The 14,823-nt window shown below is 39.7% G+C and overlaps 1 protein-coding gene across 1 annotated transcript in view; it reads left to right on the top strand.

Annotated features, from left to right (window-relative positions):
• GRID1 (glutamate ionotropic receptor delta type subunit 1) overlaps positions 1 to 14,823 on the top strand; it is a 544,391-nt gene that overhangs the window by 428,535 nt on the left and 101,033 nt on the right. The window contains exons 6-7 of the mRNA XM_027817170.2: positions 2,423 to 2,596; positions 13,913 to 14,074. Coding sequence (XP_027672971.2) covers positions 2,423 to 2,596; positions 13,913 to 14,074 — 336 coding nt within the window. The remainder of the gene's footprint in view (positions 1 to 2,422; positions 2,597 to 13,912; positions 14,075 to 14,823) is intronic.

The following is a 14,823-nucleotide window of genomic DNA, read 5'->3' as shown; positions in this document are numbered from 1 at the left end:
TGTGACCTGACATGGAAAGGCCCATAGTTACCTTCAGCTTTTAGAGCACCAGCTCAAAAATGCAGAAATAGACCTTTTGTTCCCAGCTCTTCCAACAACAACTCTTTTTTCTATGCTTTTACATTTCTAAAAAGGAACCCAATTTCTAAAACGAATGGATCATTTGCTGGCAGGAATGTCCATCAGCTGAAAAAAACAGAGGTGCTTTGTTCCCTTTGGCATCACATACATAACTGAGGCATTGAAGGATTTAGCTACTGTCAGCTCTCCAGACAGAAAAGGGTGGCACTTTCAGAGTCAGATTTAGCCCAATTTCCCTCCAGAGGCTCATGTTTTTCTTCTTTGGATGTACAGTAACTAGGCTCTATGTTCAGGTCTCACTGGTGCCTATAACTAAGTGGGAAGCACCTGGGTTGATGCATCTAACATAATTGATCTCCTCTGTTACCTTACCTCTGGAAATCCCATGGAGGAAGCAGTTCTGGTCTGCTACATACAGGCTTACATCTCAGGTCAAGCATTTTGACATAGGTTATAAGATGTCTTTGAAAGGCTGTGCATCACCTGGGGAGGACAGAAAATGTGCGTGATGTGAGGTGAACTGAAGGCTTTGATGATTTGTGATATTTCCCCCCACTCCACCCCGTTTCCAGCCACTCAGTCTCAGTTTGTCCACCAAGGGGTACAGCTTAGGGGTTTATGAGTTAAAGCTATCCCATAAAACTGTCTATCCCTCAGACTACAGCTTAGAAATGCTGCCTGGCTTTAACATCCCTCAGCCCCACAGAAGAGAAATCCAAGGCAGCTGTCTGGAGGGATCTGTAGAGCTTGTGGGTCTCTTTTGGTGTCTCCCTGCAAGGCTACAGATGCTGCCCAGCATTTTCTATTAAGCCTCAAAACCTTTGGCTTCTATTATTTTCTGATATTCTGTTTTTATGCCACACCAGTTGGTCTGTCATTAATGCAATAAATTTCACCTTCTGTAAAGTTAAAAATTCATGTTCCTAAAAAATGATGGGAGATCGGCAAAGAAGGACTATATTGAGCCAAAGCTACAGTACTAGTCAACCGTAACAAGTAATTATAATAACCCCATGGTCATTTCAGTCACAGCTTGACAGAGAAAACAGCAAGAAAACAAAATTTTTGTTTTTCTTGAATGTTAAAATTACAGGGCCAGGTTCACTTCTGCTGATGACACATCACAAGGTGTGGGTCCTGTTCACCAAGTACAGCAACAGGAATTATTTGCAGCCCCCTACCCTGCAAGGGGCTGAGAGCAGCCCTGTGCAGGCCGAGCAATGAGTTGGCACAGCTGGGCAGCTGGTGCAGCCAGTGTGTACTGGAGATGGGCTGGTGTGACTTGCAGATGCTGCTGGTGGCACTGGTAAGGAGCTGGAATGTAAAGCTGCTCCCTGCAGAGGAGATGCCTGGGGGAATGATGCAGCCAGAGGTGCTACTGCCTGTCCTGCCTCACAGGGAATTCCTGGCAGTAAATAACCTTTCACAAGCTGTACTGCTGTCACAATTTCAGGATCAGTTAAGCCTATGATTTTCAAGCCATTTATCCTGAGATTAAAAAAAAAAAAAAAAAAAAAAAAAAAAAAAAAAAAGGAGGTTTTGGTTTTGTGGCTTTTTAAAAATGCAAAATACGTTGGCTTCAGTTGCAATAGAAGGGGATGCAAGCTCTGTCCCAGGATGGGTTAGAAGGCTGGAACAAGGGAAGGTCTGCAAAGATGCTTTAGACAGTGCGAAGCCTGGAAAGAAGAGAAGCTTGTCCTTGAGATCTCCTTATATCTTATCCAAAATTATCCTGTGTGCAGAAGTTTGCATTCCTAAATGTGTCAATCCTTTCCATGACATTTCTTCTATGTTCAATTTCCTAATATAGATAAAATAAAAAGACTCCCTTGAGTCATCATCAGGATTAGTCTGCAGAAATGATCTACTGTTCTTAGGAGCAAAGTACTTTCTTGTAACATTGCTCTCAGGTGTAATGGCCATATTTTCTAAAGATGGTTATGTTTTCAATTTATTGTTTTGTTCTGACGATGTGGTGAGGTTCTATTCTGTTAAACAAAAACTCTATACAAATTTGGTTTGAAGGCTCTTGTTTTTTACTTAGAAACCTGTTGAGACCATTTTGGTTCTTTTCTATGAGGAACTACCACTTCAGTATGTTAGTATTGCAAAGATAGATGGTACTGTGTTAAACTGTTTTCTTTTGTTTCAGATGATGCATAAAAAAAATCAATATTTTTAATAAACCCAAAACAAAAACATTTGGCCTAGACTAAGCATGTGCATCTGTATTTTTTTTTTCTTCTCTTGTCTTTTTTAAAACATTTATTCAATAATGAAAGGAATATATAAAATGTCTGGGCAAATATATGATTTTAAAAGACTGCGTCTCCATTCACAGGAAATTACTGATAATGAAATATTAGAGCTGGTACATAGTGCTCTGGGGAGGATGACAGTGATCCGGCAAATTTTCCCTCTCTCACGGGACAACAATCAGAGATGCATGAGGAACAATCACCGAATATCATCACTGCTATGTGATCCACAAGAAGGCTATCTTCAGATGCTGCAGGTCAGTAGATGTGCCCAGCAGAAAAATCCAGTTCAGGAATGTGACATGACATAGTTTTCTGTGATTATATTACCTCAGAGGAAGAATAAAATGAGAACAGATGAATCTAAGTATATAACAGTTGGTCAAGTTTTCCTGACTTATTTCCCAGGACTGAGTGCTTTAGATGTAATATTATGTCCATGCAGTACCAGCAAGTGGTTGCACTAACTCAGAACTGATATTGCATATTTCTTTCTATTAAAAATATTTTTCTATTTGAAAAAAGCAAAAGTTTTGCTGTTATAATCTTGTGATGTTACTGCTTGCTTATCGTGTTTATGCCTATTAGACATCTGTTGTGAAAGAGTTAATCTGGGACGATAACAGAGCTCTGATAGGTGTTAGTCTGTGGAGCATTTCATATTTAGTTAAATGCCTGAACCCAGGTGATGTATTCTATCTGTCCCATTTCAATAGCCTCAGCAGCCTCTAGCAGCTGATAATTGTCTGAGCATGTGAAGTATGCAGTACTAGTTCAAGTTCCAGATTCTGGTAACGGATTTGACTCTGGTGTAAGCAGCATCTCAAGATTTCTTGGCAATTTATCCCAGTTATCAATTTTTTCCTACAGTAATTTAAATACAATTTTAGGTGCTATTTGCAAGGATAATGCAATAATTTAGAAACACAGGTCTTGGACTTTCAACAGGACTCCATGTGTTTCTGGTTTAGACACAGAGAAGAATCTCACTTGTATCACTGTTGAAGCTGTTGGATAAAGCTGAAAACTTTAGTGAGACCGAGAATCTAAGCTTGATTAGAATCTTTTTATTGCAAATTTAGTGTCAACCTGAGATGGACTGAGTGAGAACACAGTGGTTGAGCCTGTGAGTTGGCAAGCATGGGTATTGTTTTAGAGTGGGTCTAGAAAGGGCTGGGTTAGGCTATGGGGAGGGGGCTGTTGGCAGTTTTGGCTGCTGCAGCCTCATCAGGAAGGCAACGTGGGGAGAGGTGTCCTTCTAGAGGGAACTTACGTGCTGGCTTGGAATTGCTTCTGAAGGGCAAAGTGTGAGGCTTATGGGAAACCAGGAGAGGTAGGGAGATTTTGTGGAAGAGGAGTAGGTCAAGATTTTCCAAGGAACATGGATGGGGATGTTTGTTTTACTTCTTTTTGCCCTACTAAAAAATTGTAACTGCAGACACTGAAATCCTTTGAGGGGAGGGGTATGGACATTTCCTCCTTGAAGAGAACCTCTGCCAACTCCAGTTCTGTCATAGCAGTGGCAAAGTTTGGGAAATGTCAGTCACAGGCACTGTACTTCTGAAGCACTGGTCTAGTCTTTCTGCACAGGGGAAAGGCTATGCCTATCTTGGCTTAGAAAGAAAAGACACTTTTGATCTTTGTTAGTAATTCTGAGGTATGCTGTAATGAGAACAAAGGCCACTCGTTTCAGAGGATCAAAGCAATTTCCAGTATGTTGAAAAGATTATCCATCCTGCACCAATAAACCATCATTGGGGAATGATCTTACATTACAGCAGGGTTTTGAGTATTGCTGTCTGTGCTGGTTTATGCATAATCTCAGAGACTCATCTGAAGGGCTCCAACGGACCTCTCTGAGCAAGTTATTATTTGCTAAAAGAGTAACTGGTTTGCTTGCTTCAACAGCCTTGTGGCCTATTACTAAATTTCACAGACAAGGACCCTTTAGGAAGGATTCCCCCCTGCTGATTCCCAAATGTGGCTTTTAAGAAGGAAAACAATCTCCGTTTCTGTCTTCCAGAAATATTATACCATCTTAGAAACTGTCTTTAAGAGAAGGGAACAGTAATGTTATCCTTTGTTCATTAGTTCCTTCTCTATGAACTTAGAGATATAAAGAAGTACAGAATTATAAAGTTCTCCTTTTAGAAGCTGATTCCACAACTCTCATGTCCAGCCACACTGGAATGAAATATGAAAGGTGAAGGGCATGTGTGAGATCTCTGAAATTAGCTGCCCCTAGTATATCTTGAGTTATCTTGTAGTTTTTACAGATTGAATATAGGATGCTTTCAGCATGTGCAGTTCTATCAGAAATGTTCCGAGGCTGCGTTTTTTTCACAGGCTTTGCCGAAACATCTTACGTAACACCTTGTGGGCATACAGCTCAAATTAATTTCCAAGTATGAATGACACGTTATTAATGGTCCTGCAATTCAGGTACTTCCAATCTTATGTTTCCTTTTTCTTGCTTAAAAAATAGTTTTGACCTTTTGCTGCACAGAAGTACATCACTAAATTACCCCTGTTGCCAGAGGCTGCAGTAGCTCCCAGCTCCATGTCAGGCTGCTTGAATCCACCAGAGGCAGTGACCGTTGCTTTGAAGTAGTTTGATTAACACCACAGTTTGGAAATCCCTGGCTCATTCTCCCTTGGGCAATCTCATATTAATAATTCTTTGTTGTCAAGGTAACTTACAAGCTATTGTTGGTTAATTATTTATTTAATGACTTTGAAGAAGAATAACCTAATCTCTGTCAGCCTCTAGCTGTAAGATTTTTATAGGGGAGAACTTAGCGTTTTTAACAAGCTAGTAAAGAAAGAAACATTTACGTCATGGATTATTAACTTTGTTCTAGCTAAATTAATGAAAGTCTTTTCGGAATGATTTTGTTCTCAGTGTCTTTAGTATCATATCCTGGAAAGTTGTTTTCAGCGGGTGATCATCCCAGTCTGGCATTCTGACAAGGCTTTTAAAGATCAGGCTGTTCTGCAAGCTCATCCAAAAACTCATCTGTTCTGAATGCTTTGTGGAAAGCCAATCTTATTCCATCAACCTACTTGTCAAAATTTTGCTCATGCCCTTATTTCTTGCACATATAATATACCCAGCTGATTTTATACTTCCACTGGAGAAAAAGCTCTATAACGTTTCTGCCTTGGCCATTTTAGACTTCAGAGGAAAACATTTATCTCTTTCTTAGCCTTCATATATGCTTTTCTGTGTCCATCTCTCTTACTTTTTTGTAAGTGGAAAAGAGACAGTTTAGAACTTGCTGTCTTCCATTGGTGATGTGTATGCTGCGCTCTGGGCCATCAGCATTGTCAGTATTGCCTCATATGGAAGAGAATACTGAAGCGCTTCAGGATTTATAGTTAAATCTGATTAGTCCTAGACAGACCTGGTATGTATCCCTGCATGGCATTTGAATGGTGTTTACTGGGATTACCACTATTAAACGGTTTATATTATTTCAGACATAGTCTTACAGAGTCAATTTGAAGACATTTTAATGCAAAGCCTGCTTCTTTCCAAAATCTTCCCCTTTTAAGTATTAGTTTTGCTGCCCATTTACAAATTGATTTTTGGTGAAGATCTTTTTTCTTTCATCAGGTTATTCATGATGTGTTCATAAACTCAAAATCAAATTATTTTTTCTGTTTATGTTCTTGAAGAAAGTTATTTATTTAGAAATGTAATTCCCATTAGTTTGTTTCTTCCCATATTTACCATTTTTACAGTGACCAAGCTTAATCTATGTGAGATTCTATTTATATTAAAATATATTACAGGGACAGAGTGTACCTGAAATCATTTAGAATGGTCCAAAATATATAGTAAGATTAAAAAGGCAAAAAAGAAAACCCCAGCAAACTGTCACAACATTCATGAGGTTATTCCTCAAAGGATTCAGAGTCCAGCTTCTCTACTGAAGAACTATTCCAGGCACTGCTTGGACATATTTGAAGGGAAGATGTTGAGAAGTGTGGGAGGGTATTCATTGAAACAGCTACTCCTCTCCCTGTGTAGAAATTACATTCTTCAAAGACTTGAAGACATCAGGTATCTTTGTAGGCACCTCTTAGCAGTTGCTCCTGCAGAGCTCCATTTTGATTTATGATCTGTCTTCTCTTCAGGAATGACTGCAGTTTAACTATTGTAAATGGAGATGTTTCTTGGAGGTGTGTTTGGCTGCCTAAACTGAAGGGCCTGCTCCTGCAGTTTTGTCCAACTAAATAGCCTAGTCTCATTTGACCTATTTACACTGCTGTTATTACACAGCTATTAAGTGCTACTGGGGCAGAAAATATTAAGCCCTATTAAAAGCATTTACTTTCTCCCATAAAGGATTGATGACCATCATTTTTCTTTTCTTTTCATTACAAACCTGTATTTGCATGTCTCTTCAGCTAAATTTAATTTGGACCTTTGGCCAGGTGTTCAGTCACAGTGAATTTTTTTCTGAATACCACATGAATGAAATGTATCTTTGAGCTGACCTTACTGCCCATTGAGGAACATAATCTCTCCCTGAAGCCCAATGGGATATGTTTTATACAAAGTGTGTTAGCAGAAGAATTGGTTAAGAAAACCCCAACCAACCGTGGGTGTCCTCTGGCCATGTGGGATTTTGCAAGCAGTTTGGAAGCTACAACCCCAGGTATGTCCTGAAACAAGCTTTTCCTCTCTGCTTAGGCTACCTCTTTTGACTTCTGGAGCTCTCCATTTACCTGATTGTTTCACTGATTTTTTTTTTTTTTTTCACTGCTTTATCAGGGAGTGGACAACAGTGGCTAGAAGAAAGGGTCAGTGGCTACATTTTTTATTTTTTATTGCCTCTGAAACCTAATTGGCACCCATATTTTTTTAAAAAAGTGCCATAGGGTAAAATAATAATCTTGTACTCTGTTTTGCAGTTCCAATATTACCTCTTGTCCCCTTGACTCGTAGTTGTGTTGAGTTTTCCTTATCAAATGTCTCCTGCTAGACTTCCCCTGGACAGTTAGTGTGAGCTGTGCCAAGTTCTTGAGATGTTTAGTGAGCAAAGCCAATGCCTGCAGCTAACAAGCTTGACCATTACAGGGTAATCCAGGCCTTGTATTATTGTTAACATGTTTTTATAAAACATACTGAGTAAGAAAACGCTCATAATTATGATAAGTACTCATAACAAATAGCTGAAGGAGGGTGAGCATTCAGAGACTAGAAACTGTAGGTAGGGAAAAGTGGTGTGAGGTGTGTAACGCAGTAAAAAGGGGGGAAAATACAGAGGAAATAAAAGCTGCTTATCAATGAAACGAGGATTCTGAGGGTGCAGTCTTCCAAAGAACTCCTTGGAAGCCCAATTGTTTGAGATACTTAAAACTAGAATGGGCAAAACACTAAATAATACACCAGTTAGATTCCTTACTGTCAGAAGGCCTGAATAAATATACAATTGAGATCTGTTTTTCTGTGTTTTTAGGATAATTTTATTCAGGCTTTCATTTACCTCATTGATAATAAACAGCCCTTTGGAAGTTTGAAGTTGACATTTGAGTCTCTAGTGAACATTTGGGTTTTGACTCTGGTTTCCTCATGAATGCCAGACTACTGGCTGTGATTTTGTTCTCCCCAAGCAGTGAAGTGTGTATGTCAAACATCGGCATTCATGCGCGGTCTCATGAGGGGTTCTACAAGCGAGAGTGGCTGGCGAGGTGTGAGCAGGGCCAGGAGCAGCGGCAGGCACCTCGGCTCCACCGAGGGCGGCCCTGGGGGCCCTGCCAGCAGGGAGGGCAAACAGGCCGTGGGCGCTGGTGGGCACCTCTTCGGTGGCGTTCCACTGGTCCACATCACCCAGCAACTGGGCAGTGCTGTGTGACAATCTGCACAGGTCAAGGGCGCTCATCCTACCTGAACCTTAAGGGAGAATGGTGGGCACCTATCTGAGAGCCAGGGCTGCAACTCCGGCTGGGGGGTCTGCACCATCTACCCTGGCAGTGGCAGATGCCTCCACCCAGATGGAGCTGCTGAAGGGAGAGGCTGCAGTGCAACCCTCAGGCTGTGGGAAGCACCTAGTCCTTTCTCCTGAGGTAGGGACAGGCAGTGAACCTGTCTGCAAAACCTGTGCCCAAGTGGAGGAGCTCCTGCAGCAGGTGGCTGGGCTGCAGGAGGTGGTGAGAGGACTGTGTAGCATCAGGGAGGCTGAGAAGGAGTTGGATAGCTGGTTCCAGGAGGCTGAGAAGGAGTTGGATAGCTGGTTCCAAACACAATCTGCAGTGGATATCACAGGTTGCCCCAGAGAAGCTGTGGATGCTCCACCCTGGAAGTGCTGAAGGCCAGGCTGGACGGGGCTTTGAGCAACCTGCTGTAGTGGAAGGTGTCCCTGCCCATGGCAGGGGGCTTGAAACTAGATGATCTTTCAGGTCCCTTCCAACCCAACCCATTCTATGATTCTATAAAATTAATTTAAGAAAATGAAACAGGTCAATTTTTCAGTCTCTCCACTCTAAAAATATCCCTGTAAGCAAGCCGTTATACTATAAGTAAACCATCAATCTTCACTGCTCCTGGTAAGATGCATCCTGTCATTAGAGGCAACAGTGCATAACTGTGTTAGGCAGTACTTGAACTTTGAAAGTTGAAATGCAGTTTCAGGGCATGCTAGCGTCTGCGTACGCAAGCACAATAATATCACTCCCCAGGCAGCAAGCGCTTCTGCTGCTGGCAGGCTGTGCTCGGTCTGATCTTCTCTTCCATCTGCTTCATCCTTGGAGCTGACTGCTGTGGCCACTCGCAGGGTGATTTTGGCAGCAGCAGGGTACAGATGCCCAGTTTGGGAATGAGTTTTTGAAGCAGTGGCATCTGGGTGTCAGCTTGTCTTTCCTGGTCTTGTCTGGCTAGACTTCTGGCTCTGCTGGCAACTCAGAAGTTGGGGTCAGCCTTCGTAGCTTGCTGGCCTTCCCAGAAGAGCAGTTCTCTGTGATTAGTGCCTCTGAAGGAGCTAGAAGGTATCTTCATATGTAAAACTTTAAAGGTAAAATCACTCTGGAAAATCTCATGAAATTAACATAAAACCCTTTATGAAATGACATTTAATAATGTGATAGGGAGAGATTTCCATTCTCATTGAAAATTTCTGCTCTGCTCTACCAGTCTATGGCAGATTGTTTCTTCATTGCAAAATAAAGGTTCAGAAAGTCTGGAATGATATTCAGAAGCTATACCAGAACATGCCTCAAATTACTCATGTACAGGGCATACTCTTTAATATATTGGTGAAACAGTCATCATCATTCTTATAGCAGACAGATCAAAAAGATCAAAATACTTCCAGCTTTTCAGGTCTCAGCAATGAGGTGAAAGAGGAACTCAAAATTATTGTTTCTTCCTTGAAACAGGAAAAAAATGAAACACTTTGTTCTAATCTAGGAATTTTTGTTATATGAGGGGGAATCCCTGCAAACAGGTATATGACCTTCCCTCCTCTGTTCCCTCTATGAATATATAAATAGGGGAAATAAAAAATCCTCCAGAGCTTGGAAAACCCAAAGCAGCCAAGTACATTGCCTTGACTTTTGTTCTCTCCTGCTTTGCTGCAACTCTAAATCCTACCTGAAGACTGATTTTTAAATTTACCGTTTTCTCATGCCTCTGACAGCACTGGTGGAAACAGAATATAGTTGATCCCTCAGGTATCTCACAAATTCCTTTTCAGTGGTCACACTTGTATTTAAAAAGAGTTTGATAGTTAGCTGAAAATTAAAATGTGTGCAGTTGCAGAAACAAGTGTATACAGGCTTTGTCCACTGAACCCTTTTTCTTTTCACAGGAATACTATTCTGGAGGTTACAGCAAACTCCTCTTGCAAATAAAAACTAGTACATATGCAGGGCTTTTGCTGTATTAAAATGAATATAATAGAAAATAAAGAAAAATATTATAACCCTGGATTTACTGTGAGATCAGGCCAGAATTAGTGTGTCTTGGTTTAAGTAACTTTTTTCTACAAGAAAATACATACATAATAATTGAATTCAGGTGGAAAGTGAGTATTATTTTGAGAAGAGAAGCATATTTGAGGCATTTAAGTTGTTCTTATTTTTCTCCATGTGAAGAGAATTTGAAAAAAAAGAAGATAAAAATATACCTCGCAGTAATTTAATAATGTATCTTGCTATAGGTATTGAAGGAATCAACTGTTCAACTACATTCACACAACACTACTCAGGCATTAGATTAGACCTGGTTCCATAATTTTGTTTTCTAGCACAAAGCTAGTTGCCATTTGGGATTAGGCAAAGACATGCTGTCTGTACTGTTGTGGCTGATGAGGAGCTGGATTTTGCTCTGCACACTGTGAAGCATCAAAAGGACATTATTTTCTAAGTTACCAGGATATTCTTGGCTGTTCTTGGTTATGTTTTGCACTTCAAAATGACTCGACCTAGAGGACTACCAAAGCAATACTATTATGTTAACATCCTGCCCTCTCTTGTTTTATATAAACTCACTGTCTACACACTGAATTCTGATCACTGTGCAAACCTAGATGCTTTGGGTCATGCTTTATAAGTTTTAAAGGGTTCTGTCCTTAGCAGCGTGGACTTTTATATTTTGTGTTAATTTATGTCTACACTAGCAGAATGAGCAAATAAAATAATAAAAATAAAGAGAATTGATTTTCTTAATATTACAAATCCAGCCTCAGTTGTGGAGGTTTTGCGGCTGTTTTTTTCCTAGCTTGCAAATTTTCTATTCTAAAAAAGAAGTGTTGACTGTGTCAATAAAATTCAACTTCTGTAAGATATTGACTCTTCGAGTGAGTAGAGGGTAAAATGTAGCAATGCATGCATGTGATTTTTACTGGAGTAAATACTCAGAATATGATTATATGAAAGAAGTGATTTTGCCCATTAAATAGTACCATATACTCATTTTTTTTTGCATGAGGCTTTCAGTAGAAGAGAACTGCAGTGGCAAAATACCAGTGGATAAGTGTGTACAACAGGTTGTACATAATATTCTTTCTATGGCAAATAGCAACATGCTGTGTTCTCTCTAACATTTTCTTCTGCCTTGGTACATATGTGTGACACGATGTAAGTAGTGGAAAACCCTCTTGTGCAGCTTCTTTCTTGCTTTCAATCAGTTTATATCATTCTTTCAAAAGAAAACAAAACAATAGTCGTACAAAATCCATTATAGGTCTAACTGAACTATGAGGATTAGTTTGGTAAACACGTGATCGTTTAGTTTTGCTCTACAGCAGAAAGTAATTTGAGTTGGATGCATGGTCATGTCGGCTAAGATCCTCAAAAGCAGTTTTCTCAAGCTTTCAGTGCATTACACTTGCACAATGGTGGCGGCTTCTCTAAGAACATAGCAAGCAGAAAGAGGAGGAAGGCAGTGTACCCTGGTACATCTCGTATTTCACCCTAGAGCTCTCTGCTAGTAAACCAAGAAAACTGGTTTTGAGAATGAGGCTGCAGTTTTCCAGAACTGAAAAAGAACAGTGCCAAACTGAGAAAATGCAAAATATTTCTGATCTGTGGTGGTTCCAAGGCAACAGTGAGTTGTCAGTTATACGTAAGGGAGCGAAATCAAATTCAAAGAGGAGCAAAGAGGATCATAATGACACATAAGAAACAATATTTTTCCTCATGCATGTAAAATTACTTCTAAACAAATGGGTTTTGTGGTGTGTGGTTTGGGGTGGTTTCATTGTTGGGTTTGGGGTTTTCTTTGGATTTTTGTTTGGGTGTTTTGTTTGTTTGTTTGTCTGTTCTGTGGAGAGTAGCTTAGCACAGAATAGGAAGAGTGCCCTGTTGAATAATGAGGATTTGCTTGGTTGCTTTATCTGAAAGTTGTTTGGAAAATATCTGCAGAGTAGAGACACAAATGCAACTGAGCAGAAGAGACTTAGTTGCTGGGACTCACTAACTCTTTAATCACTTTTCATAAAAAAAAGAGAAAATCTGGAAATTAGCTGCTTTGGAAACTCTTTTAAAAAGAAAGATTAACTGAATAAAATAGCAAATGTAGGGAATGTGAACTGCTTGTTCAGGAAGGCTGGAAAGAAAAGAAGGGAAAGAAGATTGCAATGCCAGGTGGGAGAGATTCTCAGTGATCGTATCTCACAGGTTTTGCATTATTTTCATGTTAACAGCTCTCTTTATGTTCAGTCACTTAAATAAGTGGGTATCCTCAATCTCATTTTTGTGTATTTTCTTCCCATTTTGATTCTTCCAAAATGGAATTTTTGTTTATATATCTTTTGTTCAGATTTACATATACTAGAAGATTTTTCAAAGTGCCTAGGTTCTCAGTTTATGTCAAATTCCAGATCAGGGAACATGTACCATTTTGCTTCTGAAGATTAGGATCTTAAGATATCAGAAGCTTACTTGGAGCCAGTGATACAACAGTAATATATGTTTAAGCTTTCACAGCTGAGTGACATTTTAATAGGAAGTATGCAGCTGCATTTATTTCTACATGTAGCTGTTTCCTGATCTCTAGGCACCATTTTCTATGGTGAATTAGAGAAATCTGAAAGATAAATGGCAAATTTGTGGATCACCATGAGTAAAGCCTTCAGCTAGGAAAGTATCTTTTTGATAATAATAATAATAAAAAAAAAAAAAGCTGTATCTGGCATTTGATGCTGACTGGAGATTTGAGTTTAGCAAAGAGTAAATCAATAGCTCTGAATTTGTGTATAGGTTTGAAGAAGAGTGCATGCAAACGCTGGAAACAGGTGGGGGTTATCTAATTATTTTTTTTTAAATCACTTCTCTCAGCCAGCTACCACTGTTAAAGTTTTACCACTTGTGGTGGATACCATGGCTTAATAAAAATCTGATCTTGTATCACTGGCTGTGTCTTGGTTTGAAAAATGAAATACATAGTTGAGCATTACTAGTGTGGTGTTCTTACTAGAGCCTTTATCATAATTATTGTTCTCTTTAACTCTCGTGTAAATTGAAGAATAAGGCGGTTAAGATCAATAGCTCCAGAGGAAGTAAAGTAGTAACCAGTCTCTTGTATATTTGGTGGAGAGAGATGATAAGACCTAAATAATACTGTTATTTCTTCTCCCTCTGTTCTAACAGTCACATTAGTATTGTATTTTGCTGTACCAAAAATTACTGAGGAGATTTCCCGAATGAACAAACAGAACAAGAACTGAATTCCATTCTATCCTTTTGTCCTTGCTGAAAGGACTGACAAAGTAGCAATCCTTGTCTTTCATTGATAGCTGTACTCTTTCTATAGCTTGAGTTTATATTTGAAGTGCCATCTCTTACATCTTTACAGCCCTGTGTTGTGCTGGTGTAGGCAATGCATAGGAAATGCAAAGTTGCTGGAGTCCCTGGGTCAGAAGAGCCCAGGTGCCAAGCAGGAAAGAAGGTGGGAGTGAGCACTGGTATTTGTCTGAATTGCCTTGACTGTCGAGCGTATCAACCACACCCAGCTTCTAGTTTTTACTTCTGCTGCCTTCTGTTTTCTTTTGTTTATCTCCTGTTTTTTACAGTTTCTTCAAAAGGATGCTCCAATAAAGGGAGGCTCATTCTTCTTATTCTTGCAGGTTTCCAACCTGTACCTGTATGACAGTGTGCTCATGCTGGCCAATGCTTTCCACAGAAAACTGGAGGACAGGAAATGGCACAGCATGGCAAGTCTGAACTGCATGAGGAAATCCACCAAACCTTGGAATGGAGGACGATCCATGCTAGAGACTATTAAGAAGGTGAGAATAGACAAACCACAGTCGTGTGAGTAATTGAGTTGCTTCATTTCTACTTGAGATTAGTTTTTGAAAAGGTTTTTGACCTCTATCCAACTTTTCTTTGATTTATTACAAATAAGTGATTTACAACTACCAGGAATGATCTACAGCTATTAAACAAGCAAATGATTTATTACAAACAAATTACACACCCTGCAGTGTTGCTCTGGTGGTGTGTGTTCTACTTCTGTTATTCTCATAGCTACCTTACTTGGAGGTAGTGTGATTAGGAGTAGTCATACAAATTATGTGCATGCATCATCATAATTTCCCCAACAGAAGAACTTCAGGAGCTCAAGGGGCCAGCCAATAATAAGGTTTAAGGCTTATGTTCCATTTACTACAGCTCAACTAGCTTCATAAGTGAGCTTAGCATTGGTATCTATTTGCGTACTACAGCCCACAGCAAAAGGGATCTGATTTAGCTAAGCTGTCACTAACAGTTACAGTCTTGCAGTGTGTTGAAATACTCAAATACGGACAGTACTATGGCTTTGCAGATGCGTGGTAACTTCTTGTATGAAAGTTATTTGATCACAAATACTAGTGGAAAAAATACTCATTTTTTACTCTACTAACTTTAGCAATTATTTGGAAAAAAACCCCAACCGATTCCCCATGTATATTGATGAAATGGTTTTCATCTAGTCAAATGATGCAATCTGATGGTGTTATGTTATTCTCTGACAAGTCCTAATGACGCCATCCTT

Source organism: Falco cherrug, chromosome 9 (genome assembly GCF_023634085.1).
Source record: "Falco cherrug isolate bFalChe1 chromosome 9, bFalChe1.pri, whole genome shotgun sequence".
In the NCBI taxonomy this organism is placed as follows: domain Eukaryota; kingdom Metazoa; phylum Chordata; class Aves; order Falconiformes; family Falconidae; genus Falco; species Falco cherrug.
This window is presented reverse-complemented; position numbering and strand designations above follow the sequence as displayed.